Genomic DNA, 16,254 nt, shown 5'->3' with positions numbered 1-16,254 from the left:
CAGTCTCCAATTCGTTAGCTCCATCACCCTACAGCCCCGAGACTAAGGGAAGGGAGGGAAGCTATGGCTAATTAACACAAAGCCTTTAGTTAATTAATAAAGTAAGTTAATTACCCATTTCCTACAGACAGGAATACTGTGTTTGAACAAAAACACAATAAAGGTGAAATTAAAACAAAATGAAATAATATTTTCATCTGGCCATGATGACTGCCTCAGGAACATACAATTCTTTAAAAATATTTGATTGTGTAATGTCCCTTAAAGCTAAAGTCCTTAACTGAAACACTAACAAAGCATCTCCCCGCTTCTTTTTTGGGAAAAAGCTGATGCAACTAGCTGCAGTAACCCATGAGGAAGGGGTCACACTCGGACAATCAGCCTCGGACAATCGGCCCTGGTGGCACAAAATAATAAAAAGGTCTGACTGCACAGAGATGCTTGGGAAAATGGTCATAACAGGGGACCAGTGTGTGTTTCAGGGTGGGGGGGTATCTGAGCGCCTTCAGCTAGGACTTTGGGGACATTAGGGAGATTCAAATAGCTACAAAAGTCTTCTCTTGAGTTGGGCTCGGGGATGGAACAGCTGTTGAACATCTGAGCTTGTGGTTGTTTGTGGGGGAAAGGTGGGGAGTGTGTGTGTGTGTGTGTGTGTGTGTGTGTGTGTGTGTGTGTGTGTGTGTGTGTGTGTGTGTGTGTGTGTGTGTATCCCACATCTGTTGATATGGGGTAAGGATGTTAGGGACAATACAGGTTGAATCACAATAATTGTTTGCCAAAAATGTAATTTTGTAATGCCAATCCTTTGTATGAACTGCCAACATTATTACACATATTATTATTTAATTGTGGAAATAAATAAAGATATATATTTTTAAATAACTGTATACATTACAATGGAGGTGAGGGCATTGGAAATGCTTTTGTCAGTTAATCTGCTTCTGTTCTGTGGGTGGCACTGTGTGCTCTTTATAAAGAATGGGTCCCAATCTCTCAAAGGCCCTAGGATATAAGTGGACTAGAGTGGTCTGCCAGTCACTCAAGTGTAATATATTATAAAAAATTAAGTGAACTGGATGGAATATGGGGACTTTTTTAAATCTTCAACATAGAAATGCTACCAAAAATTTTTTTTTTACTGAAACTTGTTACAAATGACAAAGTAACCCATGATTCACCAAATTATATTTTGAAAGAGGAAGCAAAGTACTTTAAGCATATGTTTTCATTTAGGTCTCCCCCATCTCCGCTAACCGAAGTCAATTGTAAGGATTTTTTCCCTATTAATAATGTAAAATTAACAGCTGTACAGAAAGGCTCATGTGGAGGCCAAATTACAGAGGAGGAACTTCTTGGTGCAATTAAAGCCTTTAAGTCTCGGAAAACTCCTGGGCTGGATGGCATACCAGTTGAGGTATAGCACACCTTTCTTGATGTACTCAGGGGAGCTTTATAAGTATGTTGTAACCACTGCTATAAACATGGTAGATTATCAGATACTCAACAAGGTGGTCTGAGTTCATTATTACTGAAACAGGACCCAAGTGGTAAATATAAAGATCTAGTTCATTTAAAAAATTGGAATCCCCTTAAACTTCAGTGTTGTAATGCAAAAATTCTAGCAAGGTGCAGAGCGCATAGAATTAAAAAAGTATTGTTGGAATTTGTAAGTCGCTCTGGATAAGAGCGTCTGCTAAATGACTTAAATGTTAAATGTAAATATTATTCATACTAATCAGACAGGTTTTTTACATGGATACATTGGAGATAATATAAGATAAGTACTGGAAACAATAGAACACTATGAAACATCTGGGAAACCAGGCCTGGTATTCATAGCTGACTTCGAAAAGGCTTTTGATAAAGTACAACTGGAATTTATACATAAATGCCTGGAATATTTCAATTTTGGAGAATCTCTTTTACAATGAGTAAAAGTTATGTATAGTAACCCTAGGTGTAAAATAGTAAATAATGGCTACATCTCAGAAAGTATTCAACTGTCAAGAGGAGTAAAATAAGGTTGTCCACTATCGGCATATCTATTTATTATAACCATCAAAATGTTAGCTATTAAAATCAGATCCAACAATTATATCAAGGTTCTAGAAATCCAAGTGTACTACATTACGTATTGGATCACAAAAAAATACAACTTTTACATTACCGTGTAGTTTACCAATAAAATGGTCTGATGGGGAAGTGGACATACTCGGTATTCATATCCCAAAAGAAAGAAATGATCTCAATACAATACATTTTAATAGAAAGTTGGCAAAAATAGATGAACTCTTTAGTTAACCCTAACCCTGATGAACTCTTTAGTCATATCCCAGTTGACCTATTTGCTTAAGTCCTTGCCTACACCTAGCAACATGTTTTTAAATTATATGAGCAAAAAATATTCCATTTTATTTGGAACGGCAAGCCAGACAAAATTAAATGGGCCTATTAATATAATGAATATTAATTCAGAGATCATAAATTATTAAATATTAAAGCATTAGACCATTAGATTAAAGGCTTCCGTCATACAAAAGTTACACTTGAATCCGGACTGGTTCTCCAGCAGATTAGTAAGAATGTCTCACCCCATGTTAAAAAATGGCCTTTTCCCCTTTATTCAGATTACAACCTCTCACTTTTGGTTATTTGAAAATGAAATCAAATATAGCTATTTTTAAAACATGACATAGAAAGTTGGTTGCAATTTCAGTTCAATCCACCAGAAAAGCTCTCATCCTTCTAGACCTATCGGCTGCCTTTGATACTGTGAACCATCAGATCCTCCTCTCCACCCTCTCCGAGCTGGGCATCTCCGGCGCGGCCCACGCTTGGATTGCGTCCTACCTGACAGGTCGCTCCTACCAGGTGGCGTGGCGAGAATCTGTCTCCGCACCATGTGCTCTCACCACTGGTGTCCCCCAGGGCTCTGTTCTAGGCCCTCTCCTATTCTCGCTATACACCAAGTCACTTGGCTCTGTCATATCCTCACATGGTCTCTCCTATCATTGCTATGCAGACGACACACAATTAATCTTCTCCTTTCCCCCCTCTGATAACCAGGTGGTGAATCGCATCTCTGCATGTCTGGCAGACATATCAGTGTGGATGACGGATCACCACCTCAAGCTGAACCTCGGCAAGACGGAGCTGCTCTTCCTCCCGGGGAAGGACTGCCCGTTCCATGATCTCGCCATCACGGTTGACAACTCCATTGTGTCCTCCTCCCAGAGTGCTAAGAACCTTGGCGTGATCCTGGACAACACCCTGTCGTTCTCAACTAACATCAAGGCGGTGACCCGTTCCTGTAGGTACATGCTCTACAACATTCGCAGAGTACGACCCTGCCTCACGCAGGAAGCGGCGCAGGTCCTAATCCAGGCACTTGTCATCTCCCGTCTGGATTACTGCAACTCGCTGTTGGCTGGGCTCCCTGCCTGTGCCATTAAACCCCTACAACTCATCCAGAACGCCGCAGCCCGTCTGGTGTTCAACTTTCCCAAGTTCTCTCACGTCACCCCGCTCCTCCGCTCTCTCCACTGGCTTCCAGTTGAAGCTCGCATCCGCTACAAGACCATGGTGCTTGCCTACGGAGCTGTGAGGGGAACGGCACCTCCGTACCTTCAGGCTCTGATCAGGCCCTACACCCAAACAAGGGCACTGCGTTCATCCACCTCTGGCCTGCTCGCCTCCCTACCTCTGAGGAAGTACAGTTCCCGCTCAGCCCAGTCAAAACTGTTCGCTGCTCTGGCACCCCAATGGTGGAACAAACTCCCTCACGACGCCAGGTCAGCGGAGTCAATCACCACCTTCCGGAGACACCTGAAACCCCACCTCTTTAAGGAATACCTAGGATAGGATAAAGTAATCCTTCTACCCCCCCCCCCCCTTAAAAGAGTTAGATGCACTATTGTAAAGTGGTTGTTCCACTGGATATCATAAGGTGAATGCACCAATTTGTAAGTCGCTCTGGATAAGAGCGTCTGCTAAATGACTTAAATGTAAATGTTAAATGTAAAAGACAATAACAAATATTACAACAAATATTATGGTTAAACTCAAATATACTAATTGATCAAAATATATACATTTTTTGGAAAAAAGGTTTAAAAAAGGTATAATCTTTGTAAATTATATCATACATAGGACTAGTGGACTTATGTATCACATGCAGCTGACAGAAATATATGGAAATGTCTGCTCTACTCAAATTTACAACCAACTAATTTCAGCATTACCGCAAAAAAATGGAAGAGGCAAGTGGAACGGGGAGAAAGTAAGAACTTGACTGTCGGCCCTGCATTAAAGACCAAAATTGTCTAAAGAACATTGTGATAAATAGAAAAGTATACCAATTTCATTTAAGGACCAAAACATTGACAGCTGTGCCATATAAATTGCAAAATAGTTGGGAAGAGATTTTCGATGTACCGCTTCCATGGCACATGGTTTATGAACTGATACACAAAACAAAGCTGGATTCAAAACTAAGGGTTTTCCAATTAACATTTATATAAAAAAAAATATTGCAATCAATAGAATGTTATATATGGGGGATACAACCATCCCAGCTTTGCTAATAAGAGACAGAATCATTAGATCATTTATTTTGGTACTGTCCACATGTAGCTTGTTTTTGGTCGCAGGATCATGAATGGCTGAAAAATTGCAACATTTGCCTGCAGCATATAGCACTGCTGGGTGATTTAAAAAGTAATTGTCAATCGATAAATAATATAATAATACTATTAGCAAAAATGTTATCTTTAATTTACAATATGTAGAATCTATGAGAATATAAAGGTTCAGAACTTTTGTGAAACATCACAGCACTGTTGAAAAATATATGGCAAATAAACTGGATGGTGTTCAGAGACAGATGGGAGGGGTTGAGTGGAGCTGAAGGATGGGACTAAAAACAAACAAAAGACAACTATTGTAAAATATACTGTGTCCGTAAAATGTATATAGTATGTATAAGCTGGAAGTAGAAGCCTAAGTGTTGTTATCCATTAGTTTACTCCAATTAGGGGAGGAGTGGTAGGGTTAGGGGAAAATAATAAAGGAAAATAGATTTTATATACAGTATCAGTCAAAAGTTTGGAAATACCTACTCATTCAAGGGTTTTTCTTTATTTTTACTATTTTCTACATTGTAGAATAATAGTGAAGACATCAGAACTATGAAATAACACATATGGAATCATGTAGTAACCAAGAAAGTGTTAAACACAAATCCAAATATATTTTAGTGTTGAGATTCTTCAAAGTAGCCACCCTTTACCTTGAGTAAAGTACTTCAACAGCTGCAGCCTGAATAATTGGTCTTTAGTTTGTAGATTTCTTAGCCATTTCGACGTGAGAACTCCCGTCGCGGCGTTTTTTACTCATTGTAAATTTTGTCATGGGTCCTTTTATTAACTCTGTGGAAAGGGGCGTTCCATGACGTTTGGGTATTGTGCCTGTGCTCACGGGGGCGTGGCCACTGACCGATCATAAGTTACTATGAAAAACAACTCTCATTTAGAAGACTAAGATCACATTGTTATCTTTCCAAAAGTATTCTTATGCCTAATCATTTATTTTATACAACATTCAGATGCAAACCCCATAATTGAGAAGTGTATACAAACAAAGACACAGTAATGTGTGTCTCCTGTCCTTCATGAGGTCACCAAATGAAACAAACTCGATATGACTGTTCCTTAAGTGTCCACGGACCACTCCAACTGCTTATAATACAGAAATACTGTTCAATTATTCAACATTTGGATGTACAAGTGTCTCTCTGTGTTCCACAGTCACATTCCAATCTCGATACTACAGAGCCCAGAAGCAGAGTATTTTACGACCGCCATAAAGCGGCCCCCTCCACCTCTGCGGGAGAGAGAGGGCGCTGTAGAGCGGAACCACTGTATCCTGATCCTTCAGATCTTCACAGGAAAGTTATGACAAAACTTTCAAAGTTCTTGAAATTTTCCATATTGACTGACCTTTATGTCTTAAAGTAATGATGGACTGTCATTTCTCTTTGCTCATTTGAGCTGTTCTTGCCAAAATATGGACTTGGTCTTTTACCAAATAGAGCTATCTTCTGTATACCAACCCTACCTTGTCACAACTTTTAACAAGGTACACCTGTTATTTGAAATGCATTCCAGGTGACCTCATGAAGCTGGTTGAGAGAATACCAAGAGTGTGCAAAGCTGTCATCAAGGCAAAGGGTGGCTACTTTGAAGAACCTCAAATATTAAATATATTTTGATTTGTTTTAACACTTCTTTGGTTATTACATGATTACAAATGTTTTATTTCATAGTTTTGATATCTTCACTATTATTCTACAATGTAGAAAATAGTTTAAAAAAAATTAAAATATATATAGGGGATTGGAAATGATGCAGACAATGACATTGATGGAAGCCACAATCTATCTGCCATATTAAAGCTAATTAACCCGCTAAAAAAATGTTTTCATTTAAAATTACAAAAATGTAATAAAATAAAAAGCTGATGGATGGACCTGGAGAAATGTCACCACTCTCAAATTAATAGACAGAGCAATGGATGTAAGGACTGGCCATCCATGATATCAAAATGATAGTTTTAACCATATTATGAGGCTATACAGTGTTTGTTTACATTTACATCGTTTACAGACATTGCAGTAAAGAAGCTTATATTTTGGGTTCTGATGGAGTACAGTTGAACTAATCTCAAGAAGCATTTATAAGTTATATTCTTCAAGAATCAATGGGTACATATCATTCATTTAGATTAAATGAATGTAGCAACTGCTGATTGCCCCTTTAAGTTATATTCTTTAAGAATCTGTGGGTATACTATATTATATAATTCATTCATAAGTCCAAAAATGTATGTAGCAACTAAGGATTCTAGCTTTAAGGGCTTAGCACTAACCCCCCTCACACACGCACGCACGCACGCGCACACACACACACACTTGCACACACATGTGCACACGCATGCTCATGCACACACAAACACAGTTAGTCTACACCTGTTGTCTACAAAGCATGTGACAAATAACATTTCATTTTATTTGACACACACACACACACACACTTCCAATCCCTTTGCTAACCATTAACTTGTGCACTGGGCCATATCTAAGTGGTATTTACACTTATCACACGGCCCACTGTTACACGCTCCCTGCTGAAAATGTGATTCACCTGAGGCCAACCCCAACAATAACAGAGACACACCACCAGTATCCTGAAATAATCTACCATCCTTCTAGGGCAGATACACTACATGACCAAAAGTATGTGGACACCTGCTCGTTGAACATCTCATTCCAAAATCATGGGCATTAATATGGAGTTGGTCCCCCCTTTGCTGCTATAACAGCCTCCACTCTTTTGGGAAGGCTTTCCACTAGATGTTGAAACATTCTTGCTCAGCCACAAGAGCATTAGTGATGTTGGGCGATTAGGCCTGGCTCGCAGTTGGCATTCCAATTCATCCCAAAGATGTTAGATGGGGTTGAGGTCAGGGCTCTGTGCAGGACAGTCAAGTTCTTCCACACCGATCTCGATAAACCATTTCTGTATGGACCTCGCTTTGTGCACGGGGGCATTGTCATGCTGAAACAGGAAAGGTCCTTCCCCAAACTGTTGCCACAAAGTTCGTCTAGAATGCCATTGTATACTGTAGAGTAAAGATTTCCCTTCACTGGAACAAAGAGGCCTAGCCTGAACCATGAAAAACAGCTCCAGACCATTATTCCTCCTCCTCCAAACTATACAGTTGGCACTATGCATTGGGGCAGGTAGCGTTCACCTGGCATCAACAAAACCCAGATTCCTCCATCGGACTGCCAGATGGTGTAGCGTGATTCATCACTCCAGAGAATGTGTTTCCACTGCTCCAGAGTCCAATGGCGGCGAGCTTTACACCACTCCAGCCGCTTGGCATTGCATATGATGATCTTAGGCTTGTGTGCAGCTGCTCGCCCATGGAAACCCATTTCATGAAGCTCCCGACGAACAGTTCTTGTGCTGACTTTGCTTCCAGGGGCAGTTTGGAACTCAGTAGTGAGTGCTGCAACCGAGGACACACGAGTTTTACGCACTACACGCTTCAGCACTTGACGGTCCCGTTCTGTGAGCTTGTGTGGCCTACCACCAGTGGTGGAAAAAGTACCCAACTGTCATACTTGAGTAAAAGTAAAGACACCTTAATAGAAAAAAAACTCAAGTAAAAGTAAAAGTCACCCAGTAAAATTCTACTTGAGTATAAAAGTCTAAAAAGTATTTTGTTTAAAATATACTTAAGTATCAAAAGTAAAAGTATAAATCGTTTCAAATTCCTTATATTAAGCAAACTAGATGACATCATTTACAAACGAAGCAGGTGTGTTTAATAAGTCCGCCAGATTAGAGGCAGTAGGGATGACCAGGGACGTTTGGTTGAAAAGTGCGTGAATTTGACTATTTTCCTATCCTGCTAAGCATTCAAAATGTAACAAGTACTTTTGGGTGTCAAGGAAAATGTACGGAGTAAAAAGTAAAATATTTTCTTAAGGAATAAAAGTAAAAAGTAAAAGTAGTCAAAAATATAAATAGTAAAGTATAGATACCCAAAAAAACTACTTAAGTAGTAATTTAAAGTATTTTTACTTAAGTACTTTACACCACTGCCTACCACTTTGCGGCTGAGCCGATGTTGCTCCTAGACATTTCCACTTCACAACAACAGCACTTACAGTTGATCGGGGCAGCTCTATCAGGGCAGACATTTGATGAACTGACTTGTTGGAAAGGTGGCATCCTATGACAGTGCCACGTTGAAAGTCACTGAGCTCTTCAGTAAAGCCATTCTACTGCCAATGTTCTTTGGAGATTGCATGGCTGTGTGCTCAATTTTATACAACTGTCAGCAACAAGTATGGCTGAAACAGCCGAATCCACTAATTTGAAGGGGAGTCCACATACTTTTGGTGATGTATTATAGTTAACACTCCCAATAGAATACATGGAGAAACAGCCCTGCACACATGTACACATGAAAGCTAAATGCCCCTCTGTTCAGTGATAAATGTTAATTTCTAGGCCTTTTGAAGCTGGAATCCCTAATGGTGAATCTGCCATGTTTGTTTGGGATATTAAAACAACCTCAAGACACTGCAAACAATGAACACTGTTTTTTTCCCCTCGGACATCATTGTACACGCAATGAAACAGCAGAATATGTTCCGCAAAATGTTTTTACCCCGCTGCTCACCTCCGTTTGGACGCTCCTCAACTCTGTTTCGTATAACAATAACAAAGGGACTGGGGGGAACAGTGGCGCTGGTTCCCCTAATGCGGATTCCATCTTTAAGCAGCTGTATACTCTACCAGACCTGGGTTCAGGTACTATTTGATCGTTTACAGTTTTGGGACTATTCTATTGGCTCATTAAACCAGGCAAGCTCAAACAGGCACAGCTTGGCTGTAGCTAGGTAGAACTAAGTTGAACTGGAAATAAAATAAAATCTCTCTAACAACAAAACAACTGTGCAGTTAGTGGCTTTATTTGATTAGGCTGCAACGAGGTTTAAATGCACTGTTTACATGTTATAATAGACCCTGATTATGGTGGCGACTGATAGTGGGCGCTAATTTAGCGATGCGTCAGCTTAAATGTGTCTAATTAGGATTTAAAACAAAAGCACAGGGAAGAGTAATTAACCCACCTGGTTGGTTGGCACAAAGTCCAGGCCAGCCTCTGGCATGCCCAGGAACATGGCCTCACTGTCGTACTGCAAACACACAGAGAACACAACAAGAGCACAGTTAGAATGGTGTTCACTTTACTTAGGAAAATGAGACGGAGACAGAGATAGAGGGGGAAGACAGAGAGGGGAGCGAGAGAGGGAGACAGAGATAGAGGGGGAAGACAGAGAGGGGAGCAAGAGAGGGAGACAGAGATAGAGGGGGAAGACAGAGAGGGGGAGAGGGTGACAGAGATAGAGGGGGAAGACAGAGAGGGGGAGAGGGAGACAGAGATGGAGGGGGAAGACAGAGAGGAGGAGAGGGAGACAAAGACAGAGGGGAGCAAGAGAGGGAGACAGAGATAGAGGGGGAAGACAGAGAGGGGGAGAGGGTGACAGAGATAGAGGGGGAAGACAGATAGGGGGAGAGGGAGACAGAGATGGAGGGGGAAGACAGAGAGGAGGAGAGGGAGACAGAGATAGAGGGGGAAGACAGAGAAGGGAGTGAGAGAGGGAGACAGATAGAGGGGGAAGACAGAGAGGGGGAGAGGGGGAGAGGGAGACAGAGATGGAGGGGGAAGACAGAGAGGGGAGTGAGAGAGGGAGACAGAGATAGAGGGGGAAGAGGGAGACATAGATAGAGGGGGAAGACAGAGAGGGGAGTGAGAGAGGGAGACAGAGATAGAGGGGGAAGAGGGAGACATAGATAGAGGGGGAAGACAGAGAGGGGAGCAAGAGAGAGAGACAGAGATAGAGGGGGAAGACAGAGAGGGGGAGAGGGAGACAGAGATAGAGGGGGAAGACAGAGAGGAGGAGAGGGAAACAGAGATAGAGGGGGAAGACAGAGAGGGGGAGAGGGTGACAGAGATAGAGGGGGAAGACAGAGAGGGGGAGAGGGAGACAGAGATGGAGGGGGAAGACAGAGAGGGGGAGAGGGAGACAGAGATAGAGGGGGAAGACAGAGAGGGGAGCGAGAGAGGGAGACAGAGATAGAGGGGGAAGACAGAGAGGGGGAGAGGGAGACAGAGATGGAGGGGGAAGACAGAGAGGGGGAGAGGGAGACAGAGATGGAGGGGGAAGACAGAGAGGGGGAGAGGGAGACAGAGATAGAGGGGGAAGACAGAGAGGGGAGCGAGAGAGGGAGACAGAGATAGAGGGGGAAGACAGAGAGGGGGAGAGGGAGACAGAGATGGAGGGGGAAGACAGAGAGGGGAGCGAGAGAGGGAGACAGAGATAGAGGGGGAAGACAGAGAGGGGGAGAGGGAGACAGAGATAGAGGGGGAAGACAGAGAGGGGGAGAGGGTGACAGAGATAGCGGGGGAAGACAGAAAGGGGAGAGAGAGAGGGAGACAGAGATAGAGGGGGAAGACAGAGAGGGGAGAGAGAGGGAGACAGAGATAGAGGGGGAGAGAGAGACAGAGATAGCGGGGGAAGACAGAGAGGGGGAGAGGGAGACAGAGATAGAGGGGGAAGACAGAGAGGGGGAGAGGGTGACAGAGATAGCGGGGGAAGACAGAAAGGGGAGAGAGAGAGGGAGACAGAGATAGAGGGGGAAGACAGAGAGGGGAGAGAGAGGGAGACAGAGATAGAGGGGGAGAGAGAGACAGAGATAGCGGGGGAAGACAGAAAGGGGAGAGAGAGAGGGAGACAGAGATAGCGGGGGAAGACAGAAAGGGGAGAGAGAGAGGGAGACAGCGATAGAGGGGGAAGACAGAGAGGAGAGAGAGAGAGAGGGAGACAGAGATAGAAGGGGAAGACAGAGAGGAGAGAGAGAGACAGAGATAGAGGGGGAAGAGGGAGACAGAGATAGAGGGGGAAGACAAAGAGGGGAGAGAGAGAGGGAGACAGAGATAGAGGGGGAGAGGGAGACAGAGATAGAGGGGGAAGACAGAGAGGGGAGCGAGAGAGGGAGACAGAGATAGAGGGGGAAGACAGAGAGGAGAGAGAGAGAGAGAGGGAGACAGAGATAGAGGGGGAAGACAGAGAGGAGAGAGAGAGAGGGAGACAGAGATAGAGGGGGAAGACAGAGAGGAGAGAGAGAGAGAGAGGGAGACAGAGATAGAGGGGGAAGACAGAGAGGAGAGAGAGAGAGGGAAACAGAGATAGGGGGGAGAGGGAGACAGAGATATATAAAGGTGAGTGCAATGTTTACTGTTAATTCCTAATCCTTTTTGTTGATGTTGTTAAATTTGTTTCTTCTCAGTTTTGTTTATTGTTTATTTCACTTATTTAGGCAATGTAAACATACATTTCCCATGCCAATAAAGCTAATTTGAATTGAATTGAGAGAGAAAAAAGAAAGAAGAACATTACAAAAAAGAGGGGTAGAAGTAGAGAGAGTATTATATTAGTCATGCAAACTGATGTTTTCCTTTTGTTGTTGTCTTTGTTCAGGGTTATTGTCTTTCTCTTTTCGGACAACTTCCCTTTGAAGGCCTTGTTCTCATCCTTATCGACTCGAGATGTCAGCAATTTAAAGCAATTAGCACACTAGTAATTACAAGCCACAAAGGAAAGGCTTGAATGCAATCCTTTCATGTTCAATCTGTTATAAAACAGAAAAGCCCCTCTGTCTGTCTGTCTGTCTGTCCATGCTGCATCCCCACTTACACTATACTGCTTTGAGTTAGGCCTATAGTGATTCGCCACACACGCGCGCACACACACACACACACACACACACACACACACACACACACACACACACACACACACACACACACACACACACACACACACACACACACACACACACACACACACACACACACACACACTTTCTAAGCAACGGAAATGGAGATTTACGAGTATAGCTAAAATGCACATTCAAGTCTTAACATGAAAATGGACTGTAAGTGTATGCCATATAACCGGTTAATGTACATTCCATACAGTGAGGCAAACATCGGACATTCATGGGTACACATACACTACACAGACACTACACAGACTACGCACAGACTACACACAGACTACACATAGCCCTTATATCAGGTTGTAAGGAGACAATAGAATAAGACCAAGTGATCTGTGTTAAAATACTTGAGTGCAATTGATTCAAAGTACAATACATTCAAAGTCAACGTTTCTTGTGATTCCGTGCATATGTCCAGTATGATTTCATTCAGCCAATTGTTCTTGAATAAACACTGAGCCCCATGGTTTTGGCAGTGTTCCAGTTTAAATGTACGTAATGCATTGCCTTTTCCCCCTCTACCCTCTTAACATCTGCGATCTCTTAGTTCAGGGTGGCTTGCTCCACTTCTAACACATTATTAGTCTCAAAACAAATAAGCTACTTTTCTTTTGATGCCAGTATGTATTAGTGAAATGGGTCTGTAGTAGGGAACTGTTTTGAATCCCCAGCCCAACTTGTGGAGTGTTCAAAGAATTCTCTCCCTTTCTTTAAAGTGTGTTTTAGATGAGTCAATGGTAAAGGAGTCGTCCACCAGTCTCGCTATAACCTCACTCACTAAGTGTGAGAGTAGAACTAAACTGAGCCTGACCACAAATGGCTTCCAACAGACTGACATTTCCATAGGGTAATTTAACAAATATCATCTCCTTATAAGGGATTTGTTCATATCTGCATTGGATACAAGATACAGAGTTATGATTGGTGCTAGGACAGTTTTAGTACGAGCTGATTGGACAAAGAGCTCTGTCTCAACCTCAGCAGTAGCATCCTGTTCTAACCATCCCATGCACCTGTCCTGTCCTACAAGGGACCACACTGTCCGTAAAAGACGCAACCTTTAGAAAAAGCTAAGCCCATCCACACAGGTAGACACTGGACAATCGACTGCTCACCATTCGCCAGCTGTTACACCAATGCAAATGAGTGATCGGATGACTAAATCAACAAAAAGCCAAAACAGGGTGTCATGGCTGACCTCTTGTAAGACAATCCCCCCCCCTCTCTCTCTCTCTCTACACAGAGTTTGGAATGGAGCATCTGCCTGGCAGTCCAAGGAAAGGGGAGGCTGTAGGGTTAGTAACACAGACACTCATTCCTCCAAATGAACCAACACCTCTGCATTATTAATGATTACATGGAACAGACTCACAACAGCAGCACTGGAAAAACAATCTATAGAAGTTCTATGAGACCTGACTCTCTTGCACAGTATAACATGTGGTCTCAACAGTGTTTCTCTCTCTCTCAATTCAATTCAAAGCGCTTTATTGGCATGGGAAACATATGTTTACATTGCCAAAGTAAGTGAAATAGATAATAAACAAAAGTTAAATAAACAATATAAAATTAACAGTAAACATTACACTCATAAAAGTTCCAAAGAAATAGAGACATTTCAAATGTCATATTATGGCTATGTACAGTTTTATAACGATGTGCAAATAGTTCAAGTACGAAAGAGAAAATAAATAAACATAAATATGGGTTGTATTTACAATGGTGTTTGTTCTTCACTGGTTGCCCTTTTCTTGTGGCAACAGGTCACACATCTTGCTGCTGTGATGCACAGTGTGGTATTTCACCCAATAGATATGGAAGTTTATCAAAATTGGATTTGTTTTCAAAATCTTTGTGGGTCTGTCTAATCTGAGGGAAATATGTGTCTCTAATATGGTCATACATTTGGCAGGAGGTTAGGAAGTGCAGCTCAGTTTTCACCTCATTTTGTGGGCAGTGTGCACATAGTCTGTCTTCTCTTGAGAGCCAGGTCCGTACATAGTCAAAGCTTAATATTGGGTCAGTCACAGAAGTACTCTCTGTTTTTGCTGTTGATTCTTTCCAATGTGTCAAGTCTAATTGTGCTGTTGTCCTGGGGCTCTGTGGGGTGTGTTTGTGTTTGTGAACAGAGCCCCAGGACCAGCTTGCTTAGGGGACTCTTCTCCAGGTTCATCTCTCTGTTGGTGATGGCTTTGTTATGGAAGGTTTGGGAATCTCTTTCTAGGTGGTTGTAGAATTTAAGAGCTCTTTTCTAGATTTTGATAATTAGCGGGTATCGGCCTAATTCTGCTCTGCATGCATTATTTGGTGTTTTACGTTGTACACAGAGGATATTTTTGCAGAATTCTGCATGCAGAGTCTCAATTTGGTGTTTGTCCCATTTTGTAAATTATTGGTTGGTGAGCAGACCCCAGACCTCACAACCATAAAGGGCAATGGGTTCTATAACTGATTCAAGTATTGGTATGTTGAATTTTATGTTCCCTTTGATGGGGTAGAAGGCCCTTCTTGGCTTGTCTCAGATCGTTCACAGCTTTGTGGAAGTTACCTGTGGAGCGGATATTTAGGCCGAGGTATGTGTCGTTTTTTGTGTGCTCTAGGGCAACGGTGTCTAGGTGGAATTTGTATGTGGTACTGGCAACTGGACCTGTTTTGGAACACCATTAATTTTGTCTTACTGAGATTTACTGTCAGGGCCCAGGTCTGACAGAATCTGTGCAGAAGATCTAGGTGCTGCTGTAGGACCTCCTTGGCTTGGGACAGAAGCACCAGATCATCAGCAAACAGTAGACATTTGACTTCAGATTCTAGTAGGGAGAGGCCGGGTGCTGCAGACTGTTCTAGTGCCCTTACGAATTTGTTGATATATATGTTGAAGAGGGTGGGGCTCAAACTGCATCCCTGTCTCACCCCACGGCCCTGTGGAAAGAAATGTGTGTGTTGTTTGCAAATTGTAACAGCACACTTGTTGTTTGTGTACATGGATTTTATAATGTTTTTCCCCCAACACCTGTCATGCGATAGTTTGGTAAAAAGCCAACTTGACATTTGCTAAGTATATTGTTTTCACTGAGGAACTGTACGAGTCTGCTGTTAACGATAATGCAGAGGATTTTCGAGAGGTTGCTGTTGACACATATCCCACGGTAGTTATTGGGGTCAAATTTGCCTCTACTTTTGTGGATTGGGGTGATCAGTCCTTGGTTCCAAATATTGGGGAAGATGCCAGAGCTGAGGATGATGTTAAAGAGTTGAAGTATAGCCAATTGTAATTTGTGGTCGGTATATTTTATCATTTCACTTAGGATACCATCAAACCATAGACTTTTTTGGGTTGGAGGGTTTGTATGTTGTCCTCTAGTTCATTCAATGTAATTGGAGAATCCAGTGGGTTCTGGTAGTCTTTAATAGTTGATTCGGAGATTTGTATTTGATCATTCTTCATCAAACCATTTCTCTCTCTCTCACTCACTCTCCCCCTCTTCTTCTATAAAGTTACATAAGGATGGGAGTAAACTGTAAACTGTAGAGCAAAGCCAACATAAACACCCAAGCTAATAAACCAATACTTTGACATGCTGTGAGAAAAAACAAACACATGGAGGAGTGCTACTTTTGTTAGCCTCAGTGACTTATGCTAGTGTTAGATAAACCCCAAATGTGTTCTGCTTTTGAGAAATATAGGCTAACAGCCATACCATGTAATAAGTAGGGCATATAGAAACTCTGACCCCTATAATGATTGGAGTCATCTGACCCCGCCCAGTCACTCAAATATAACAATAGATGCTCTTTGCTGTCAACTATAAAGAGTTTCAGTGCACCAGACAGCATC

The 16,254-nt window shown here is 42.3% G+C and overlaps 1 protein-coding gene across 2 annotated transcripts in view; it reads right to left on the bottom strand.

The window, feature by feature from the left end:
* Window positions 1–16,254, bottom strand: part of LOC129823953 (thymocyte selection-associated high mobility group box protein TOX-like) — a 96,184-nt gene that overhangs the window by 43,873 nt on the left and 36,057 nt on the right. For both annotated transcript variants that reach the window (XM_055883096.1, XM_055883095.1), the window contains exon 2: window positions 9,707–9,772. In XM_055883096.1, coding sequence (XP_055739071.1) covers window positions 9,707–9,772 — 66 coding nt within the window. The remainder of the gene's footprint in view (window positions 1–9,706; window positions 9,773–16,254) is intronic.

Source organism: Salvelinus fontinalis, chromosome 26, assembly GCF_029448725.1.
Source record: "Salvelinus fontinalis isolate EN_2023a chromosome 26, ASM2944872v1, whole genome shotgun sequence".
Lineage (NCBI taxonomy): Eukaryota > Metazoa > Chordata > Actinopteri > Salmoniformes > Salmonidae > Salvelinus > Salvelinus fontinalis.
This window is presented reverse-complemented; position numbering and strand designations above follow the sequence as displayed.